The sequence below is a fragment of the Ixodes scapularis genome, unplaced genomic scaffold (assembly GCF_016920785.2).
Source record: "Ixodes scapularis isolate PalLabHiFi unplaced genomic scaffold, ASM1692078v2 PGA_scaffold9__187_contigs__length_104089568, whole genome shotgun sequence".
NCBI classification, from domain to species: Eukaryota; Metazoa; Arthropoda; class Arachnida; order Ixodida; family Ixodidae; genus Ixodes; species Ixodes scapularis.
This window is the reverse complement of record NW_024609884.1, coordinates 8,622,569-8,646,933: the sequence shown is the minus strand read 5'-3', so window position 1 is coordinate 8,646,933 and position 24,365 is coordinate 8,622,569. Positions and strand designations below refer to the sequence as shown.

At 43.5% G+C, this 24,365-nt stretch overlaps 1 protein-coding gene across 1 annotated transcript in view; it reads right to left on the bottom strand.

Moving 5' to 3' along the window:
• LOC8036751 (alanine--tRNA ligase, cytoplasmic) overlaps positions 1–24,365 on the bottom strand; it is a 32,871-nt gene that overhangs the window by 1,602 nt on the left and 6,904 nt on the right. Inside the window, exons 6-19 of the mRNA XM_029972518.4 lie at positions 21,979–22,123; positions 19,477–19,616; positions 16,353–16,494; positions 12,304–12,403; positions 11,939–12,063; positions 11,522–11,663; positions 9,398–9,558; positions 5,134–5,250; positions 4,647–4,784; positions 4,426–4,566; positions 3,244–3,320; positions 758–947; positions 256–309; positions 46–168 (exon numbers count right to left, since the gene is read on the bottom strand). Of these exons, the coding sequence (XP_029828378.2) occupies positions 46–168; positions 256–309; positions 758–947; positions 3,244–3,320; positions 4,426–4,566; positions 4,647–4,784; positions 5,134–5,250; positions 9,398–9,558; positions 11,522–11,663; positions 11,939–12,063; positions 12,304–12,403; positions 16,353–16,494; positions 19,477–19,616; positions 21,979–22,123 (1,795 nt within the window). The remainder of the gene's footprint in view (positions 1–45; positions 169–255; positions 310–757; positions 948–3,243; positions 3,321–4,425; positions 4,567–4,646; positions 4,785–5,133; positions 5,251–9,397; positions 9,559–11,521; positions 11,664–11,938; positions 12,064–12,303; positions 12,404–16,352; positions 16,495–19,476; positions 19,617–21,978; positions 22,124–24,365) is intronic.

The following is a 24,365-nucleotide window of genomic DNA, read 5'->3' as shown; positions in this document are numbered from 1 at the left end:
AACTGTTATATTGCTTGTTGCCAAAGCCTAGTGCAACCAACCCACCCTTTGCTCTCCGAAAGTGTGGTTGTATTTTCTGATGATGCTATCAATCTGGCGCTTCAGCTTCTCCAACTTCTCTTCTGCAGTTCTTTGGAGTAGCAGGGAAACCGTGTTGTCCGCTATGAACTGGACAGTATACGAGAGAAGCATAAATGCAAATTTGTATTGGTGAAAGCAACTGTCACAGCTTGAGGCTCGAAAAAAGCAGCATACCCTTCTGATTTCATGAAGCTTTTCTCTGCATGAAGCCATGCTGACGTAATCATCCTAAAAAAAAAAAGAAAATCAATACTGACGCTGGTAAATGTGCCAAAGAGATATGTTGTTTGTTAATGACCCTACTTCCATTTCAAATCAGGGCCATACAAAACATCTGCATGCATGAAAAACGTAAGAGCTGTTTACTTGAGAATCTGGCATCTTGAGCTGACCGCTGACCGTGCGAAGTGGCTACGGGTCTAGTGCTTCTGAACAAATTTATTCAACTGACTTTACCAGAGCCATATATTTTGCAGTTTAAACGCTTTTGTAGTCTACACAAAATTCCGCTAGTCATAAAACAATAGGCTTGCTGCTAAGGTCACATCAAGTGCAGTGAATTCTTGCAACCTTGGTGCTAAAATTAAAAACAGAGCTTTCTGGAAATCATGTCTACTCTCTTCAGTCTCACAGATTGGGACAAGCAGCCAGTTCAGGCCCAAATATGTTTGCTTACGGGTGGGAGTTTCATCAAGGCTGCAATTTCTTGTGCCAATAGCTGGATCTGCTCTGCGACATGCTGGTCTCGAGAATTGACATCGACAGCCAAGGGGCCAGCAACGGCACAGACCGACCTCACCATGCTGCCCACAGAACGATGGGATGTCAGCACGAATTCCCCCAAGTCAGACAGGCTGGAAACATGCCTAAGGGAGAAAGTCAGCAAATATGACCGATGATCAACCAACTCCCAATAGAAGTGTTTGTAATTACATTCATTGATTCTTCCACGAGTGCTTCCTTTGTTTATCAGATGACATGCAGACAGCACCTTTTCTATCAGGTAGAAGACCCCACCCCAATGTGCTTCTCTCCATTCCCTCTGGCTTTCTTACCTCCTCCTCAAACAAAAGGAGCTGCCGAAAGGAGAAGGAGTTTCCTCCTTTTATGTTGTTTGCTAAATGCCACAAAGAACAGCTATGTCCTAAATCATTTGTTCTCTGCACTCCAGAAGAAAGAACATTTGGATAAATGGGACAAGAATACATTCCGCATACCTGTTAGGACGTTGTATTATAGAAGTATATATCTCATCAACGAGACGAAACCCTAACCGATATCTCAAATTTACAACATGCATTTTATTTGTGCATTTATTCTTTTTTAATTTGTTTACCCTCAAGGTATAGAGTGTGTAGAGACAAAACTGAACAGAAAATGACATATGATTCAAATTAAATAAACTAATGTCACTGTTAATAAAAAGTGGTTTATAACAATAAAAAACAAAAAAATATCTAATACTATACAGTGCAATCCACTTATAACGATAGCACATATAACAATGTCCTGCTGATAACGATCAGTTTCTAGATATTTTAGACTAGAAACGCTCAGTTTCTAGTCCAGATACAATGATAATCGGTTATAACAATCACTGTACTCGCATTTTACTTAAGTGTGAGCGTAGCAGAACTACAAAAGTAAACTATGGGCTATCCGCCTCCCTGCAACCAAACACACGAGCTCGAGCAGTGGAAGCATCATTCAGGGAAATATGCTTCGGTTTCACTAGCACAGACGGTGAAACAAACTAGAGTAATCCCTACCACTAGTTATACTGAAATAATTTTTTTCGAATTATCGCCTTTATCGAAGTTCAACGTGGTCCCGAACAAAATGCACACACTTTTAACCGAATTATTCTAATTATTCTAAGTGTATCGGTGGCCAACCACGCTTATTACCAAGGCAGAGGTGCCGAAAGCATGCAAGCCTACATGGAAGCGCACGGAAACCATTGCGTTTTTCCCCTTCTCCACCAGGGCAAACGGCAAACTGGGAAAACGGAGTAAGCGGGTGATGGAGGGCAGAGAATGCAGAGCTAGTAGAGCGCCCCTTCCGATGCCGATGCACCGATGCGGGGACGCGGGCAGAAAGTAGCAGGAGCAGCGTCAACGTTCCGGCGCTACTCACGGCGCCTGCGGCCGACGCAGCCCCCGCCGCCCCACTCGTGTCGGAATCTGGTCAAGGGAGCGATGGAGCCCACAGGAGATCGTCCCTTCTAGAGCTGGACGCGTGCGCCTGTGCATGCGCGCCTGCGGCATACTACACGCACATGTGTCGTATGGGTGATTGGAAATGTTTGCCAAAAGTCGCTTAGATCGCTGAGGTTGAGAAAAGTGGCCGGCCCAAGTCCGAAATCGCCAAAGAATTCGACGTTCCGGCATTGGCTGTTCGACACTGTTCACCATTTAGCAGAACGAGCAAGGCATATTGGACGGGTTCGAGAAGTTTTTCATGCAGGAGAAAGCACACTCGAAATTTGAAGATGAAAGATCTCCAACTGCTTTGCGCACGTGGAATTTTCTCTCGCGAGCATGCTTGCCGAGCCGGCACAAGATTTCCATAGCTGCAACGATCTCTACAGGAGTGTGTGAAAACATGTTGGCAAAGCCACCGAGGATAACTTTAACTCGTTCGCACTTGTCGATACGGACATTCCCATTGTTGCTCCTGCCACGGAGGCTGCGATCTTAGACCTTGCGTGCGGTCAGGGTAAACCCGAAGCGACATCGGAAAGGCACCTCGGGAAGCGATGACAACTGCGGAGACGTAACCATGGATGCTTCGAAACAAAGTGGAGTGTAGCGGCAGTGACAGCGTTCTTGCGATGCCTGGAACAGTTCGAGGAGACCTGATGCCCGGATAAAATTATGGCAAACTCCATTTAATTATATTTTTCTTTTACTTGGTAAAGCTGCCGCGAGGTGTTCATAACCAAGGTCTTTTTGATTAAATATATGGTCAGAGTGCTCTGCAGTGTTCCCAACCAACTTCAAGGCAACTGGCACTGTTTTTCTCTGCTCTATCGCTTTTGTCGAATTATCGGTTATATTTGACTTCGTTATAACAAGAGATTACCATATAGTAGAAAAGGAAGCGAGGAAGGGATTCCAATCAATTGATGTTAGCGGTAGAAAAGAGACACTAAATACTTACGTTCCACAGCATAGTTCCCGAGATACAATGTTGTCATTCTTCCCAATTGTAATTACAGAAACTGAGGTTGGGTACTCCTGAAACAAAGTATGGCCATATAGTAATTCATGACAATGTAATGAAGTAGAATGCTTGCATGTGGCACAAAACTCACTTTTTTGCTTGTAGTACATAGATTACCAAAGTTAGGACTATAATAAATCTGTGATAAAGTACTTTTCAGAACACCTGCGTCTTTTTAGAAGCATCATACACAATACATAGCTCTGTGCATAACAACACAGGCCCTCAAATGCTGCCTGAATGCTACAGAAATGAATACACTGTTAAACACTTAAACTAGTAATCTGTCCAATTTCAGGAACCTATACAATCAACATGACAACACACAATGCAAACTCAGCTGCCAGGAAACCCAAGGCTCTGTGGATTAAGTACAGATTGTAACATAGATTCCCCTCTGCATTGTTAACTTTGAAGGGAAAAATCTGCAGTCCATTCAGATAATAAAGCTTAAAAAAGATACCAAAAAGTGAGCGCTTCTTGTGTTCATTCCTACTTCTTTCTCCTTGCCTTTTTGCCGCTTTTACATAGTAATCATGTACCAACTATATCCCACTCGCACCTTCTGTGAGCAGCAAGCTTGGTAAATACTCTCGAAAAGTATTTGGGAATACAAATACTGAGATACATCTACTGGAATGCTAAAATACAAAAAATGAGGTACATCTGTCTTTGATGTAACGGGACAGTTGGGAGAAATTTCTGATATATTTTTGTAAAAATGGCACAAAGATATCCTAGCATACACACGGAGGAATAGAGATACTGAAATACGTAAGTACACTAAAATACTTCCTCTCATATGAGGTCACGTCACTCTCCCAACCACCCTTGCATGGTAAAAGAGAGGAAAAGCAAGTGGTTAGGGTGAAAAACAGCTTCAAACCTAGTGCACGACTTAGCAAGCAGCCATTTTGAACAATAAATGTAATGAGATATTATTGTGATACAATTGACACATTGAAAACGTATCTCACTCCTGAAATACAGATAACATTTTCAAATGTTTCTCGATACAGAAATACAGACACTTGAAAATATTTAAGATACTATCGCAATACATTGGTATCGCAACACAGCCCAGCCCTCGGAGCACAACAAGGGTAAAATATGTCCCACCTCATTCGCAACGGTCACCAACTGTGGCAGTTCCAATGCCTCCGATTTGGGCAAAATGACTTTTTGTACATCGTGGTTTTCCCTGATCATGGCATTACAGCAATCCTGGACCCTTTGGACTTGGTCAGTGGTTAGGCCTTTCTGTAACAGAGATATGTGCACTTAAGTCAGCACCAATCCCCCGAAAGCAGCAATGTCTCATGGTAGTAGGCAGCAGGCACCTTAGAAAGAAAGTCGAACCGCAAGTGTCTGCTGTCCACCAGGGAGGACCTCTGCTCCGTAGACCCGAGTACGGCTCTCAGGGCCATGTTGAGGCAGTGAGTCGCTGTGTGATGCAGCATGCACTGAGTTCGATGTTGCTGTTTTCAAGGAACCACAACATAGAGTAATTAACATTAGAGGCACCATGGCAGAACTTACACTCATCTATATTTTGTAGAGTTAGCACCCCACCCCCCAACACGTGCTTGGGTATCATTTCCCTATCAAGGATATGGCCATAGGCAGATGCTGCCTTAGAAACCAGTCGGCACCCATGTGTTAAACATCACTTAAATCAAGGCTGTGTATGCATCATATTAAGCCACCAGATTAAAGTGGATTTGCAGGATAATAGTACAGTAGCATATATTTTTCAAACTCCACATATTCAGTCGTTTTACACCACGCTAAACAGCAGGGCATACTAATTCAGGCAAACTGCCCCACCTTGTCGATGCACATTTCTGCTGCATCATCCTTGCTTACTGCACCTCTAGAAACAACTCCTCGATGGAACACAAAGCCACCCTGGCTCTTCACAGACTGTACACAGAACTCGCCATCCTGTAACAAGAGAAAATTTGCGCGCAATGAAATTGGATAAAAACTCCTAACTTTCAGAATGAATTTTGTTTGAAGACTTTTTATGTGGTTCTAGACTGAAACTAAAAATATATGGCTGACAATTTAATGGTAAGTTTATTCTTTTTTGGATCTAGCTAATACTACACGAATTTTGTTTGAATTATCAGAAGTTTGAATGATCAAAAATTCATCTAAATATGATGCAAGGTAAAATTATCATTTGTAATATGGACGGATACACATACAAAGCAGATATTTTATGACTTCCTCTACACAGGCCTACTAATCATAGGCATGTATGCCACACATTAAACATTGATGAAATGTATGACACAAGTTTATTCATCCCTTAAAAACGTTGCTTATTGTGGACCATTAGACAGCACATGACACATCAATATAAAATGAAGTTTAGGAACACTGAAGGAACAAGACACAGGTGGGATGAGGGACAACGTACACTTTCTTTCAACTAGCAACAGTACAGTAAAGCCCACAGCCACAACTTTACCAACACACTTGTCAGCCTGCAAAATTAAGTTTGTTCATCCAGCAAAAAAGTTGTCCATTGTGGACAATTAAGGAGCAATGAAAATAGGTGTCGCGCGGCAGTTTCCCCAGAAACTTGTGTGGACGCTATGACGTGGAGCTATGCCATGCCACCACGTCCCAGCGTTCACGCAAGTTGCTATGGCATGGGTTCTCAAACTGGGTTCCGCAGAACACGGGGGCTCCGCGGAGTGCTCGCTTGGGTTCCGCGAGCACCCAAGTCGGTACCCTCCCCCCCCCTACATGCACATGCGGACGCGACGACGAAACGTGGGGCTTTCAGCTCAAAACGCGATTTACTATTCATCGAAGTATGCAGAACTCAGAAGCTCAGCCGTGCGGCCGCAAAGTGCAGCGCGCGGCAAGGCACGGTGCACTTTGCGGCAAGGCACGGTGCACATTTCCTTCAGTTCCTTTGTTTCCTTCAGTTCTCAGGAGAACTGAAGGAAACCTTCAGTTCTCCTGAGAATGTATAGTGCCCTCTCTTAACACGGGCAGGAAATGGTGATACGAGTCCGCCACGTCCGGCGGATCCTCCCCTCCGCACCTCTATTTCGTTCCTCGGCACTCTTTAAAGGTTGCTGGGGTTCCCCGAGTTTAAAAAGTTTGAGAACCCCTGTGCTATGGTAACTGCCATATGGCACCCGTTTTCATCGTTCTTACAGGGGTGGAACTCACGAAATGTACTTTGGAGCAGCCACGGGAGCAGCTGAAACAGCTGTTTTGGAGCAGGTTGGGAGCAGCTAAAACTACATTTCGGAGCAGGTTAGGAGCAGCTCAGATTAGTTTTCATTGCATTTCAGCTGGAGTTTTAGTCAAGCATGGGAGCAATTTCAATTGTGCTTAGCAGCACATATGAACACGAGTGCACGGTTAGGGACCTCGTTAGATCGGATGACATTGTGAAGGATGCGAAAACTTGAAACTGTGCGAGCCTTAATGAGAACCAACAGGGAATAACCACATGTTTCTGAAGATAGCGCCCTTGATATCTTCTGACTGGCTTTCAGCAGCTCAGAATGCAAAGCAGCATTGCTTATCGCAAAACCCACACGTGCTCGACATAGTAATTATACGTGTGAACCACGTGACGTGCTTAAGCAACGGGCGTGCAGGTGCGCGAAGGAACAGGTAAACAAATTTTGAGTTTATCCTATTGGGCAACTCAATATCGAAGCAGCAGACTACGATTAACGGAGTTATCGTATTCGAAGCAATAAGGAACAAGGTTAAAGTACGCCGAGCAGATCTACCGCTTGCGTGAGAGCTGCTGGCCGGCAAGGTTTCGGATTGGGCCGCGTTTCAGAAGTTATCAAATCACGATTTTTCTTGCGGGAATGCGGTTCCAGCTTCTAACAATGAAGTACTAAAAGGAATCTTTTGCCCATTTGTTTTTAACTGGCTGACGTCCGGATCCCGGGCCGCAGAGCCCGAGGCAATCTGACGCTTAACGGCTCGACCTCACTTCGGCCGACTTGCTTAGCCGCTTATGGTTGAAGAGTAGTAGCAGGTGATGTAGTGCTTGAAATCAGACCTCCGATTTCTTTCGCGCGCTTCAAGATTCGGAGTACACAGGGAGAATAAAGAGATAAAATTATTGCAAGGTCGACCCAGCTAAACGCGCTCATTGTTGCCAATCGAGTCGATAGAAACCGAAACCAAAACAAAATACTATTTTTTTTTTTTGGCGCACGTTTTGCGATTTGGTGCATAATGGCGCCAGGTATTGGTTGTGGCGCAATTTCCGCAACATGGCGCAGGATGGCGCAGCCGTTCCACCCCTGTTCTTATGTCCCCTGTTTTAGCCTTGTTGAGAGCACTTCTTACCGAGCACCAGCGTACTGCAGAGAAGCTACGCCCATGGAAGCGAGCTCCGCGAAAGTTGCTTCTCTGCAGTGCACCCATGCTCAGAAAGAAGGGCACTCAACGGGGCCACGAGAACAAAAAAGGACGAATTACACAATAATGCTGTTCGAATTAAGCGGCCTATAAATACATGAGAACATAGCAGGCAACCCAAATTTCGAAATTGATTTGAATTAACCAGAGCTATGAAATATCCGATTTGAATCACTGCGAGCCTACTACAGCGACCAAGGATAGAAAAGAGACAGAGCTCATCATGAGGACACAGATCAGATACACTACGGAGTGGCGGGTTGTACGGATTAATATGGCCAAAACAGCTTTGTGCGAACCTATATCTTAAAATCTGTGATTACCGGGAGTAAGAGGCCCACTATCAAGTATTAAGATTGTGCCACAAAGTATATTGTTTGACAAATCTATTAAAATACAGTTACAGTTATAATATGAATGTTCTACTCTTGAGACTATAGTCACCTCAAAAAATACTTAAAGGGGCGGTGCAATGATTTTAACACTGAACGAATGTGCAGCTTGTATTTTTTATATTGTTTACTTCGGCATAAGTAAGAGAAAAAGTGCCACCATACCCCAAAATACCTCTATTTCGCTGCGTAATCGTAGAATAAAAAACACTTTTTTCCCCAACCTGCGGCCACATGGTGGCCGCAAATGGAACCTGTCGTGTGACATCATTCGGAGTGGTTTTTGTAAGTGATAGTGTTAGGCAATTCTAAGCTTGATTTAAGCTTAAGTTTAAAAAATCTTGTTGTTTAGGCATGCAGAGACGCTTCAAAAGCCTAATATTGCCGCTAAAAGGGTATGAATTATTTGTGGCGCCATCTACCGAAAGTCAACAAAACCTGCCATCGCCGTCATCCGTCGACGCCCGTGGCGCCTACGGCGGCTACACGAGCAACCCGGATGTTTTGTCTTTCCCTCGCTCGACGGAGTGCGTTGGTCGTGGTCCGTAGTATCGTGGTATCGTTATTGTTCCTGGTGTCTCGACTTCGACTTTGACTGCCCGCCGCGTCGCAAGCATCTTGCGCTCGACGTCGCTCAGGCCGTCCGCCCATGCCGCCATGTTGGTCGGGAATCGGCGGGAGAGCGGGAGAGCGGCGAGCCGGCGAGCGCTGGGGAAACGGAAGCCAGAAGAACCCAAGCGGAAACCAGCCACTCCGAATGACGTCACGGGCGAAGCTGGTGCCGCTTCAATGTTGAGTTGAGGGGTGCCAGAGATACCAATTTCTTTTATTTTTTTTAATGAAAACTAGGGCAAGCAGGAAAGAATAGTTTTTGGTCCTTCGTTTTATATGTGGCCGGGATCAATTCCCGCAATTAATTAGCCAAAGTCCGCAAATTGTTGCACCGCCCCTTTAAAACTAAATTTTTTTAAATATAATGTGGCAGAAGTGTAGTGCTGAAAGCGAATGAATTGTGTATTCCAAAACTGCTCATAGCATGTTTCTGAAAGGCTGCCAAGAGACGTCATGAAGCAAAATTTACCGAATGTATATATATCACGACCTCCATATGCATGCTTCCATATGTATACAAAGGCCCGAAAAATTAAGCCCACTATAAAGATGCAATCCAAAGCGTGAAAACGTTATAAAAGGTTGGGTAGCAAAGTTCACTCTGCTGCATTGGAAGGAGTATTTCTGGCGGCAGTTGCCAAGGTAAAGAAAGAAGAAAAACTCTGCACAGCTACCTTGGTGGTTATGGTTCCTTTGTCCGACACCTGCCCTCCACTTTCAAAGTAAAAATTTGTAGAACTTGTCACAATAAGACAGTCCTCCCCCAGGTTGACAGTGTCCACTTCCTTGCCATTTCTAAATATGGCCTTTACGAGCGTCCAGATATTTGGAAAACCTGAAATAGAGGAGAGCCACTGTCACATGGCCAAACATTTCAATGAGTTATTCTACCTTACACATGATAATAGTATGTATGAAAAAAACTGGAATGGTAGCAGATGTATAAATGAATGCAGTATGTTACAAAACCACAACACTATCAGTGAAGAGAACTGCTTCAATAACTGGTAAAAGTGAGCGAGTTGAACATGAATACTTAAAGGGAAGCTGAAGCAGTTTTAAATATGAGAAAAAACACCTGAGCCTAGTTAATGAGACCTCAGCCATCACGAATATCGCATTCGTTTGGTCATTTTCTGCGCGGATGAACCGGAAAAGCGCCTTCAAAGTAGCGCCGAAGCCACGCCTCTCCGAAGCAGAGGGAAAGGGGAGAGAGGAGGAAGCCCGACAGCCGGCGTCACAAAAGGACCCGCTGGGGGACCCCGCCGCGGCTGACCGCGCTTCCCTCGTAGGCTACTCTACTGACTTTACGAGCCATTGTCGTTCTGCCGCTGCATACCGCTTGCTTTTATCCATTGACCGGTCATGCTATTCACTCAATCGCCTAACGTGTTGATTGTTCTCTTGTTTGTTCACGTGTCTGCAGAATTCTCGTGGCACCGAACCAACTGACTCGTGCTGTTGCAAGATGCCATACTCATGTGTAGCCACCAGCTTTCACGAACAGCGCTCGTCGCAGCTGTTCTTCCCGCTTTCTGTCTTTTCCGCTCCGACACCGAGATTTTAAAGGGGTGGGTGGGTTTCAGCAAGAACACCGTTTTTTGTTCAAAACGTGTTTCGGACGGCACATATGAAAACAATGTACGTATGGGTTTGGGTCTGAAGAAGGCTCGCCTGAACTCGATGCTCTGCCGAACATCTTTGAAGGTAAGAAGGCAATTCAGCGCATTAAAAGTCACAAGCAAAGAGGAAACGAAACTATGTGGGAATTTTGGGTCGACTGTTCTAGAAAAAAAGCTATTGCGTTATTAGAATTGTGCAGCGTACTAGAAAACTCACGATCATGTAGCCAAATAGCAGGTTTCAACTGGCTCTCTTGTGCTAACCACCTTATATTAGTGTTTCAGTGTTGGTTTCTTATATTGTTCAAGTGACCTCATTTTCCGGACCGACTCCGGTCCAAGAAATCTGGGAAACAAAAGAAAACAATTTTGGGTAGCCCAAGATTATTTTCTTCGCTCTTAATCTACTCCGCTACCCAGTCACTTGGGAGAGGAGGGCTTGCTCTAACAAGTGGTCATGCAATTCATAATGCGACTTTCAGGAGAGCTTTTGGAAATGCAATGCATTTGACCTAGCTGTTCTGAATTGAGTTCTTTTTTTACAAGTTATGCAGTGTTTTCCGTATAAAGTTTGTGTCATGCAATGGTTCTTTGTGCCGTAGAAATGCGATCAAATGATGATAATGCTTGGTGGTGGTGTGATGTAGTAAAAAAATCTTGGTAGAAGTATGCGAATGTAGGGGCCCAGGAAGCTTTCACGAATTCAACATCAAATTAAGGGTTGCCGGGCACATATCTCCGCTTTTTCTAAAGCTATAATGGCATAATAGTTGGTGGCAAACAAACTAAATGCAGCGGAGGGTACCGCTATCACGAGGATGGACCTTCTGCGCAGTTATTCGCATAGTGCACAAGGTCATGGCGGTGGCAGAACGGCGACCCAGAAAGAATAAAACACAGAGGACAAGCACAGGACAGCCACATTCTTTCAAAAGAATGCTGTTGTTGAAGGAACGTGGTTGTCCTGTGCTTGTCCTCTGTGTTTTATTCTTTCCATTTTAAGTAAGTACTATAAGAGGTAACGCACACGGCATTGTTACCTTTTCCATACAACCAAGAGAAAGAGAAAGGGCTTTTCGGTGGTAGATTTCAGCTAACATATTGAGGGTGCTAGTTACAATAAAAGTAGATGTATAATGCCCATACAGTTGATCAAACTTTGCCAGATCAACTTACTATAGTTCCCGTCGCAAGACGTATAGTTGTAGATGCCGTCAGTGTCAGTTGGCGCAAAGCCTGCTTTGCGAAGTTGCATTATTTCCCGGGTCAGGCCCTCTGCCTCCACAGCTGACCGAGCCTTCCCGGCTTCAGATTTTTCCTGAAACATGAAGACAACGATCATTCCACAAAACAAGAGATTGGCAGAGGTTGACCCTCTCTGAGTGGTTTTGGTTTCAATCTCACTCATCTGGGCAAAGAAAGTCTGGACCAATCCTAGATTGCAGTGCATTGCATCGTGTAACATCAGTCATTAGGCACCTTTCTATAATACACTGTAGCACTAGTGCAGTGAAAAACGTTTTTACATTGATGGGCTCATTTGCCATGAAAGACATGAAAGATACACACATGCAAAGGTAAAATTATACAAACCTGAAATTCTTTAAAAAGCTCCGAAAACTCTACCCAATTTACTGACAAGCCTCTGTCAGCCGCCATATCTGCGATGAGCTCCTTTTGTAGGCCGTACTGGACATACATATCCCAGGCCAACTTTCCTGAAGTTGCAAAACAGTTTTTACTTAATTGTACAACCACTCCAGCACATGTAGGCATAAATATTATTGAATATGTATGCCTAAAACAGACCAAATCAAGCATTCAATTAAAAGACAGTTAGCATACTTTCAGAGCTTAGCTCCCCAATCCTTTTTTCTTTTTACCAGTTTCTTTTGTTTGTAAAACCCATGAATCAAGTTTTATGCTGAGAAACAAAGGACGCAAAGAGGCTGAGTGACCTGAAATTTCCTTGCTTGGCTTGGCATCACGAAGGGCAGCCTCGGCCTTGCTCATTTGCCAGAGGTACCTGTCTTCCTCCAAATTGACAATGTTCTTGACCTGAAAGACAACAAGATAGTCCTGGTGAAGTTTAAGCACTTTCAGTTTCTGTTATTCCCTTAACTTAGTCCAGGAGTCTCCAAACGTTTTGGTTAAGGGGCCGGATTGGGAATCTGTCGCAGTCTTGAGGGCCGGAAAAAAAAATCAAGTAGATATAAACAAAGAACTACTAAATGGGAAAACATAAATAGGCACCTAAATAATAAAATTTAAAGTAGAGTAAATGTTTTAAAAAGTAAGGTGGACAAATCTATAGACCTTATTTTTAAATTCAACATGCGTCTGATTATGACATTATAAAGAAAGACTGTGACCCAGAAAACTTGGCAGGCATAAATCAAAGTGCACGAGAACATTACTACATTCACACAGGGCAGAAGGCTAATGAGAACGGTAGACCTGATGATGACAACATGCAAAATTTACGGCACAGGACTCTAAGCACAATATACAAGAGAATGCCAAGGAATTTTAGCAGTTATGCAGATGCAAACCAGGAGAACATGAGTGGTGACGTTGGTAATGACAAAGCACAATAAATAATATGGCAAGAGAACCCGTGTTTCGACACAATTTCCTCTCATCCTTCCCTATATCTTTGTTCACGCCTTTGGTGCGTGTCTCGCCTCCATTTTTTTACGCTCGCGGGCCGGGGTTTGGAGACCCCCGACTTACTATGGTCCTCAGCAGAACAAATATATACAGTAGGAGTGTTTTCCGGTACCTTAATACAAGTACTATACCTTGCTGCAAGTTAAGAACAGCGGGACAAGGTCCTAGTCTATTTTTTCCACTTTGGCAGAGTAAAGACTGGACAAGAGGTAGGAGGAGGCAAGGAGGGACTTGCCTCCTCTCCAGCGTTCACTCTACAAAAGTGGAAAGGGTGGAGGAAAAGCTTGACCTACTTTTCTTTACCTGCAACAGGGTAGAGGAGGCAGTACGAGTATGTTTCAGTGACAGACCGAGAAACAAAACTTCCACGCAAAACTTTGAATTCTAATTACAAATTTGCAAAGATTGAAAGAACATGTTATGTCAAGAAGTTGCAAGTAAAGGTAAAGTCTTTACCTGCAACTTCTTGACAATACTATGTCAAGAAGTTGCAGAACGAAACTGAATTTCTAAAATATGATTCAGCTGATATGTGTTCATTGTGTACTTGCTAAAGGAGGATGTGACCTAAAAATTCAAAATTTCCAGAAAAAAAAATTATTGTTATATTTATGTTTATTAACTTCCAAGGAATGGTTTCAGGCGGTCCAGAGCAACAAGGTGGAGCCCTGATCCAGAACAAGCTCAAGCGACAAGCTGGAGCTGACCGAGCCGCCGCGCTCATCCAGCAGGCGCCGGTCGGACTTACAGCGTCAGTCCGCCCAACAGCGCCATCCACCCCCGACGCCCACAACGTCTCCGTCATCGACATGCCGGACGAAGCGTGGGGGGGGAACCCTGGCAGCTTCCCAGCCCAGTTGCCCGACTGCGAGGCAAAGGTGCCGAACTTATCCCGCGTGGCGGCAACGTCACGCAAGCCACGCGGACATCGGATGCGCTGCCTTGATAAGGCAGATCACAGGCGGCGCACAGGGAGTCGCTGCCTGGACTCAGGCGCCGCTGGTAACCATGTTAATCGTCTCGTCCATGTCCCATTAAATGTAGTTTCTTGTTGAAACCGTTGGGTCCGTGTTATTCCTCCGGGTCGGGTATGCAGCAGGGCAAACCGACCACGACTTTTATTTATAAATATGCTGGATTTATCACAAAAAAAAAGAAATATATATATATATACAATTTTTGAATGTAGGCAGCAAAGTTTCTTCTTTTCTTTTTTAATTTAGGGCTGTTCCAAGCTTGTTTAACATGCTCAGAACATCTCACTCCCATTGGAAGCACAATTTACCCTGCAGAAACTTCTGAAGTTTAAAAGTATCAATGGCCAGGAGAACTCCAAGAGAAAAAATATGGAATATGGTACGAGAAGGATTCAGTGTTTTTGCAGTTTATTTTTCGTAAAATTCGGAGGATGTTTTTCGGAGTTTATTTTTTGCTGAAAATTCGGGGTTTATCGGAGATTCTTCTTGTTGTATTCTCAATTCTTCGAAATTTGGAGTTCATTTCATTGTGTTCCCAATTTAAAAAAAAAATATAATAGTAATGTCCGGGTACCATGAGCTGTTGTCTTGAACTTCATTGCCGAGCCTTTTGCCAGTAGTTGAGACTTCAAAGGAAACTGAGTGGTATCGCTTCAGGACCACTGACCCTGCAGCTTCTTATGAAGTATATTTGCAAAACAGCGTCTTTTTTGCTTTTTATTTTGTCATCAAAGGCGCACTTGGATTCCGCACTGCAGAACCCATAGATTCTGAGTTTAATCCCCACCCCTGCCCGTTTCAATCTGGATGAGCATCATACCAGCGTGGGGTTGAGCATCACTAGTGCGTGGTGCATGTTAAAGGGATGCTGAACCGAAATCTGGATTCCCCAAAACACGCGGCAAATGCGTGCAACGGGATGCTACGAACACCAAAACATCACTCATACAGCAATTTCTAGATCGGATGACCGTATTTTTCAGAAAAAGAGGAGCATTTGGCAGGAATGTTGACATCATGTTTCTCCGAGAAGGAGAGGGAACGGCCTCGCGTCTTCTCCGCCTCGCGGCCTTGGGGGAGCTAAGCGAAGAGAGGAGGAAACTAGGTATCTTGACGTCGCGCTCCTCGTCGGCCTGGTTCTATCTCGACTTCTTTTTCCAAAAATACGGCCGTCCATTTGAGATATCGCCTTACTAATAGTGTTGTAGGGATTGTAGCGTCCCGCCTACATCTCCAGCACTGTTTTTTTAAATACAAATTTCGGTTCACCATCCTTTTAAAGACCCCAGGCTACCGGTTGTACCGCCCCCGGCTATATTTCTCATCTACAGCGAGTGACTCGTCGCAACTTTCAAATGGTTGACCAACTGCAAGCTGTATAAATATCCACACAACCCCAATTATTAGGCGCATTTGGGGGGTAGACAAATGCACGAGGTGCGCAAGAAGCAGACGAACTTGCGTGCCGTATATCCGCCATTTTGAAAATATGGCGGTGGCACCTACAGGCAGTTAGAGTCGCAAATATCTTTCTTCAGATCATGCCGCTACTTTGCCAATCTTCTTTAGTATCATTTGTCCCTTAGTTCTCGGCAGTTTATCTGTCGAGAAATGTCTGCTATCAAAGTTAGCTCGCCTAGAACTGATGCAAGCCGGGTGGCAATTGCAAGGGGAACAACGAAGTCTCGGAGAGGAAGGTGCTATCTATGCTCCAGATGATTTCAGTGTGCCTGGGACTCAGAATATAGAGAAACCTAAACTTCAAACTTCAGATGCCTTTTTCTCTGTTACGGTTTTTGACAGAAAATGAGGTACAAGGAAATGTATCATTTCATGTTTTGAAAGTGTGAAGGCTTCATTCAGTTGTGTCCTGGACTGAAATTTCGTGAGGAACAAGTGAAGGTACTCATAATCTGAAAAAGCTCACTTCTTTATGATAAAACTAAATATATTAAAACACACAAAAAAAAAATATGTATTTATTTTTAATTTTATTTTGTCTCTAGAATTGCATTTCCTGCAATTAATTTTTACCTCAATGTGTACTATGGGTATTCTAGTTCACATTAAAAAAGTTTGACGATTGCAATTAATATTTTTCCTTATTACACTTCCTAATGAAGCGACTTTGTTCTGAGCTTGATAAATGTAGTATGTTGTTGAATTGGCCTGTAAGGCTGAGACTTTGGATGTCAACATGATTTCTAATAGGATTCTATTCACCCTAAAAATTTGAATGAATTTGAGTGAAAGGCTCAAAATTGTACCCTCCCAGGGCATATCTCTCCTTAAACGAAGAACACCACATATAAAAAATCCATGGTTTTTAGGAGACAACATCAGTTCCACAAAACACTTACCAGCTCCAAATCGAGGTTAGGATAAAATTCTCCAAGAACAGTATAAACACTGTCGGCCAAAGAAGCCAGAACTCCTTGATCACACTTCAACTGCTTGATGGCAGCATGTGATGCTTTGCGAATCACCCTTCTTAGTTTGTTCCTGAAGTAACAAAACGAAAAGGTCCATTACAAAGAGAACAATTGTGGCTACTTGATTTTTAAAAACTTCCAAATGATTGTAAGGTTGGTATGGCCATAGAGATTCAAACATATTAACCTTATCACACCATCATTAATGAAAACTTTGTTTCTTTTCTCTTTTTTTGCCGAGTGCTAGCGATCAGCACAAGCTCCCATCACTGATGACAACTGGCCCAGGCAAACCTCTTCGTCTTTCCATCAACCCTCTTACGCTCACTCTAGAGCACTGCACGGACTGCTTTTCTGAAAAAATCAAAATTTGGGGGTTTTACGTGCCAAACCAACGACGGGCATCTGGCACGCCCCAGCGGAGGACTGAGGATTAATTTCGACCAGCTGGGGATCTTTTGACGTGCAACCGAAAGCTCGATTACACGGCGTCTTCTCCACAATAAGCCTCCGTCAGATTGCGGGCACCTCGGCCGGGATTCGAACCCGCCACATGGGGATCCGTAGGCCGATGCTCTCGCCTCGGAGCCACCGAGGCGGCTGCTGCTTTTCTGAGCCTAGGCCCGGCCTGGGCCCGGCGTCAAGATAATTTACCTGCCCGAGACCGTCCCAGGTGTTTGAAACCAGGCCCAGGTCCAGCCAGAGCCAAAGCAATTTATACATGACCTGGCCCAGCCTGCCGCCTTTTACAACAGGCCCGGGTCCGGCCCAGGCCCGAATTTAATGTCATGTTGTGTAAACTTCGCTGCGTGAAGTACGAAAGTATAGGGCAACGTAATTTTACACACTTAATGCGACCGTTGGAGGCGAATTGCTGGTATGCAACTTTTTTTCTTGCATGCCGAAACCGGGCAGAGCTACGAACAGGTGCAAATTTAATTATAGTAGGCTAATCGTATTGCGACATCGAAGAGTCATATTAGCCTAAGAAATAAAAACATAACAAAAGGTGGTATAGATGAATTCATTGGCCAATAGGCCTAAGCAACAGACAACAACTCCGACCTAACTATTCCCACATTGAGTTTGTTCACAGGCAGCTTTCTACAAATACACTATTTCTTCTGGGGCCTCACATTCAAAATTATTGTTTTTACTTATTCTGCACAATTGCCAGGGACTAGCGAGGGAACCAAATAAAAGTGAGTTTCCGACAAACCATTTATTTACGGAATAAAAAGACTACCATAAAATCTCGAGAGATAGTCCACCTAACATCAAGAGCAAATCAGGTGAAAATATGGAGTGGGTTAACTTTCTGTGTACAATCAAAAAAAAAGTTTAACAAAATTGCTATTTTTAGGTCGTGTCCCTTCCAAGCTTGTTATGGTGGCGAGGGGCAACAAAGCAGAGATGACTTTACTTCCCAGTCAGCTACGTTTGCTTATATCCCGCCATAGCTAACTAGCCGCATTTACGTGGAGGCCATCATTGATTCCAACACTACTATTACAAAGAGTGGCCCCTCTTTCGGTGCTTAAAAGAATATAGCAAATCACGCCCAAAATAGGAGTGGGCTATCTTTCGGGGGTGGGGCATATCTCGAGATATTACGGTACAGGTTTTTGTGCAAAAACAAAAGGTTATCTAAACAATCTGGCTTTAACCACGGCGCTTAAGTTCCTTTCACTACTGGCACTTGTTGCAGGAATACATAGAACCTTCTTGGCAAGAAAAGAAAGATGCAGAAATTTTTTGCTCCTTCTCCCACCATTTCAGCAGGTAACCATGTTTTCACACGACTCGCCGGCATGGAGGTAGCTGCCTAACTAGTCGTCATCAAGGTCCGTGTCGGGGTCGTCATTCTAGTCCTGTAACTTATCCACGAGTCTCTGTTTTGGTGGCTTTGCACCGACGCATTCTTCGCCATCACTCTTGCGTTCAAAAGAAACCGCCGGCACGCCGACCACCATTTTTCTTATTGTGTTGTAGACAATGCTCCTCTCTGCTTCTTCAAGGCCCTGGAGCCGGCAGAAAGGGGGCCACAGCAGTGTGGCAACATGGTGCAGCTCTTCAACGTCTAGCTTACTTTCTAGAAACAGTGCTGCCCTTTTCTTGAGTCGGATTACTGTCACCGTGTCTGTCAGCAGAGAAGTCGGGTGTCCCTCGAGCTTCCATTGGTAGAGCAATACCAGCGGCAGCATTCGCCGCTTGTCTCGCTCAAGCTTTTTGCTGGCCTCCTTGAATGGCTCCAGGAAATTGACGACGTCCCTTAGAGCTGCTTTGCTAAGGCCCTCCATTAGTGTATTGCCCCTGCTATCAAGAAGAGATTCAACATCTTCATATTGTGTGACCAGAGACTTTTGTCATAGCTAGCTCCGAATTCCACCTGGTGCTTGCCTCCTGGCACACTCATGGAGAAGAGCTACGATATGTGTTGGCTTGCGATGCAGCCGACATGTCGTACTTATCATATCATAGTGCTATACTTGCCGTGTGTTAATTCATCAATCTACAGTATGCTATAATTTCTCCCAAAATAAATTATGACTGCATACATAATCACGTTCCATATTTTTCTCCACCCGATGAAATTCTACATAAATATATGCAGCATAGTAAAGCTATGCTCGTGTTTTATTTTTCGCCAAGACAAGTTGAACGGCATTAACTAAAGTGAGATTTCCACACACTGAATTTCCACACTAAACCAGACCTACCATTTCCCAGGCCCGCAAATAAATACCCGGGTCCGGTCCAGACCCACCAATAAAACGCCTTACCCGGGCCAGGGCCGGGTAAGGCGCTTTTGGGTAAGCCCAACCCCGCGCAGTGCCCTAGCTCACTAACTCGATCACTTATGGGCTTAGGAGCAATGTGCACACAGTGCCACTGAAAGCTACATTGTCAAATGAGATGTCTAGTTTGAGGCACTCAAATCGAGCAAGGTCCAAGGCCTTGCCTGATTTACGAACTTGCTATGCTATATTTGCTTCCACACCTGCTTCCCATGGCAGCTCAGAAGTCTAGATACAGGTGATGGCCTGCTTACCCAGCATCAAAATGTTCTGGTAGCACACCGTCCGAGATGGCAACTGTAAACATCCGGGCATGGTCAACAACGATGCGGTAGGCCACGTCCACAGAAGCATCTGGTCCTACCAGACCACGATAGGGAGCGACTCTTGCACTCTGCGATTAAGCAATGTATGGCTCATATTAGGCAAAGGCATCCTATAAACTAACAGTTGTTTTGTCATTCTAACTTATTTGTTATATAGTTATGCCATTCTGATCAGGCATATTGGTGATAACTTGGTAAGCTAACAAACCTGAGAAGTTACAAGCAGCACAGAAGACACCTCACTGAAAGAGTGGTGTATTGTAAAGTTTCATGGTTATAGGGTCACAACGTACCGAATCATGAAAATTACGACAAGTAACCTTTATTAGAGGAACCACGAAAGAAAAAATGGAGGTGGGGACTCAAATCGTCCTTCTTTCCGACATTTTGACATGACTGTACAGTGCAGTAGGTGGGTATTGGCTGCATGATTTTGTTTTTCTTTACTTTTTTACTTGTCTGTTCTACCTCCAACAAGCCCAACAAAACGTATTATCCAGCGTCAAGAAGCAATCCTGGTTTTGTCAGCTTTCTTAATAGCACTGGATATCTTGAGTAGAGAGCACGACACTGTTAGTAAGAGAAAGAAACTGCCAATTTTTGGGTTCTTTCTTAGAATTGAAAGACTGCTAGTGTGGTGTAAAGTAATTGTTTGGGGAATAACCTAAGTGGTAAAACTACTAGTGAGGTATAAAGAATTGGTTAGGAGAACAACCTAAGTGGTAAAAGTTTGTACTCTTCAATGATATATGAATAGAAAGCCACTGTCACATTAACGCAGAGATGGGCAGTATTTCAAATACAAGTATTTGAAATACGTATTTCAAATACGTTGTGTATTTTGCATTTGTATTTAACTACAAATTGGGTAATGTATTTGACGTGTGTATCTAAATACTAAAACGTGGGTATTTCAAATACAATTGTAATTAAATACAATTTTGTGGGCGAAAATACATCCCTTGAATTTATTGTCACGACTCATTTTGCTCATCCTAAGACATGTCCAGAGCAGAAAGAAAACTATGTTCTGCACCGAATGCAGTGTCTCTCAATCAAGCACAAGCGTTTAGTGACTTTGTGATTACGGTGCTAGCCAAGGGCAAGAATAGTGACGAAATCGACGTTCACAGCAAACTGGCTAAATAAGTGCCTGTGACAACATGTGATGCTTTCCCGCCCGATTTCCATCCATATTTTTGCCTGGAACATTCTAAATGCGCGGGTCGTCCAGATTTTCGTAACTGGTGCGAGTTGTAAGAATAAAAAATTCTCTAGCTAGCGCTGCGCGTCTTGGTCGTCTCGGTTCTTTGTTGGTCTATACCAAAATGTAATCGACAAAGAAAAGCTGCTTGAAGCTCTGTATTTTTTTCCCCTACTACATCCAAGCTGATTATATTTTTTGTGATTATATTTCTATTACGTTACTAGAGCCTCGCACACTAACTCCCGAGTGTGCGATGCAAAATTAAAATGAGATACCCAGAAACCCGTTGCAGGTGCCCTGAAGTCGCTGATGCAAATTTTGAGGAATGTATTTGGCAAAGTATTTGGAGGAGACCAAATGCATTTTGTTGTATTTGTATCTTGTACTAAAATGCTTTTTTGGAAATGTAATTAGATTTGTAATTAAATACATTTTTGACGAAGTATTTTGTATTTGTATTTCGATACATATTTGCGTGTATTTTGCCCATCCCTGCATTAACGTAATGTCACAGAATAAGCATGGCCTTCACTTTGCAAGTGAAAACAATAGTCGAGCAGGAAAGAGAAATAGAATTATCCATAATTTGTTTCGCAGAACCAAGCAGGGAAGCAAAAACTAATATACCTTCCATGCTTTTCAAGTGTAAAGAGTGTATTCTAAGCACTAGATAATCAAAAGTGGAAATCATTTGATACTCTTTTTGAAGACTGTTTCTAGCAAAATTCAAGATCGATGACAATGCAAGCTTTACAATGTACCATCCCAGGTGAAAATCAGTTCAAATGGATCTGGATTCTGGATCCAGCTGGATTAAATCTCATTTCTTGTCAGATCCAGGTGGGACCAGATCCAGGTGGGACCAGTTCCATAACCCAGCTCAAGCTGGATTGATTTTCACCTTGAATATCGTAGCAAGAGTATAATTCAATTTTTCTGCGATGATCACCATGTCTTCAACACTCAAAAGACGATGAAACCAAAATGTAATTTCACATAACTGCATATTACCCTTGACAGCCCAACAAACTTTTTCAGCAAGATTTGATTTTAACATCTTTAGAAACATGTGCCAGATGTACCAAAATAAATAAAAGAGCAAAAATAAATTTGGTTTGTTATGATATGTCTAAATGTCTATTATATGACATGCAAAAATGCCTCTTACTGCACATTCATAAAGCAGAATACTCCCAATTGATTTCAGGAACTGTGAAGATTACCTTTTGCAATGCAGACAGAAGCGGAGAAAACAGATCTGTGTCATAGTTTGACTTCACATTTTGCAGAACTGCAGTGAGTCGTTCCAACCCCATGCCAGTGTCGACATGCTTATTTGGCAGTGAGGAAAGGTTGCCGCCGGCATCTCTGCAAACACAAATGTGGGTTACAGAGGCAATCTTCAAAGAGGGGGACAGGACTGTGAATTCGCAATTTTAGTGCTTCGTAAATATGAATCTATCATTTTCTGAATTACTGGCGCGTGAGTAGATCAGGTATATGCCAATGTGCTGCTTAAAAACACTCCTACATTTGTCCACACCAAGTGTGGGTAGTATGGATGCGCAGGAGCCAGATTCAAATGAGGTAGGCATTGAAGCCATGCATTGGTTTATGTGCGCCACCGGACCTCGGGCAACCAAGCTAGATCCCGTTGGCTCCATTGAGTTGCAGTGGCATAGACTGAGCTCCCCAAATATTGCTTTTGTGCCCATTGTGGATTATCTTTGACCCCAACTTCATACACAAAGAAGCCTCCTCCCTCGCCTCTTGATGAGTACAAAGGAGAAAGGGAAACAGAACCAAGTACTCTCAAACCCATATTTCTAAAAAAAATGTCAACTAGAGAGTCGAGTACATTAATTTAGGAAACGATCAAGCTGGTTAAAGTTAGGCACTATAGAACTCAGGACAAAGTATGAAGAAGGGGACAGAAATGACACGTCCTTTGCGTCCCCATTTTTGTCTTTCATCTGTGGTTTTGTAACGTTGAGCGTTCCTTTTGCTGCAATAAAAAGGTAGCTGCCAGTCTATAAATGTCACTTCAACATGGAAACACTATGTGCCAAGAATTAAAGCAAATATAATGAAAAACTTCCGTGAGACACTCATATACTGTGCTTTGGAAGGAAAGCTAACAGTGGCATTACATTGGTCTATTGGTTTCATATTGTACCCCAGTGACATAGGGCAAAGGGGGGAACTGAGGGGCTCAAACCCTCCCCCAAATTTTCGCCAAAACTATCTCCCACCTCAGCATGCATGGTACATGCAAGAGGCAGTACAAGACGAAAAGGTTTATCATATTTTTGTCATTCTCTTTGATTTTCATAGGCTCACAATAAAATGACAATGGAAGGAAGAGAATATATTATCACAGATCCCATCAGAGAAGCAAGAAAAGAGGAGAAGCGGCTAGAGCAGGCTCTCCGTAGAGGTCATTCTGAAAAGGAAGCGCAATTTCAAGCGGTATCCGACGTAAGAGTGTCTGGGAACATAGATTTTTAAATGATAGTCAGTTGCCACACCAGTACTGGACGTATGTGCTTATGAATGTTCCTTCCTGTTAGAAAGCTGAGTGAAAAGCACCTTCAGTGCCAGGGGACATAGGACTTCACTCCAACTCAGGAATCATGTGGTGTAGAGAAGACTGTTTAGTGGAACAGGAAATGTTTGCATTCCCCGGTCATGACAAACCGAGAGTAGTGGGGACCTTCAGAAGTGTCATTGTAAGCAGTCGGCCAAAAACAGGCAGGGATGGCAAAGCGCTATAGAGGTTTTGTTCCGAGTAATGTAACGACATCATAATGACACCCCGATTATCAGAAATAAGGATACTCAAGGAGTTTAAAGAACTGAGTGGTAGGGGTCTCCATCAGCAACTTGTGCACTGCGTGGTCAGGATATCAAACGTTAGCCCTAAACATTTGGAGAAAGGTGAAACGCAGACGTATCTGAGAATTGGTGGAATGTTTCACAAGGAGGTCAGAACAGAAGCAGCAGCTGTTGGTTCCCCACAAAAATAGATTTCATTACTTCTGAGCAGCGTACCCCAGCTGTAAGTCTATAAACTAAGATTGTGTTTGAAATACTTCGTCAGAGTCTACTTAGTGCAAGAGAGATCAAGTGAGAACTAGTCGTTTGAACTGCAACCATCAACCTGCATCAGACCTCTAGATATGCAGGGAAGCAAGTAAGCCTGCCCTTTTTTATTCTGAAGATAGGCATCCATGGAGAAAGAGGAGCCTATCCACCTTAGCGACCGATAGCATATGCCACGAGAGGCAAGGTTGTCACAACTGTTTTAGGCAGTTCGGCTATGAAGTTTGACTACTTCACGTGTGTCCATGCATCCACTACCTTCGCTCCTAGGAGCTGTGTGCAACGCTCAATAAATGTATTCATAGCGTAATCATTTAAAAGCAAAATGCTGGCAAATAGCATTCTGTGTGCGCGAGCTGATGCGGTGAATTTAAACAGGAGGAACAGGAGGATAAACTACAATGGCAAAGTAAGCATGATTTTGAACAGGATTTTAATTGTGTACCAAGCCATCCCGAAATTCCTTCGTAAATGCATCTCAGCTGCTAGAGTAAATATGCACCCTTAG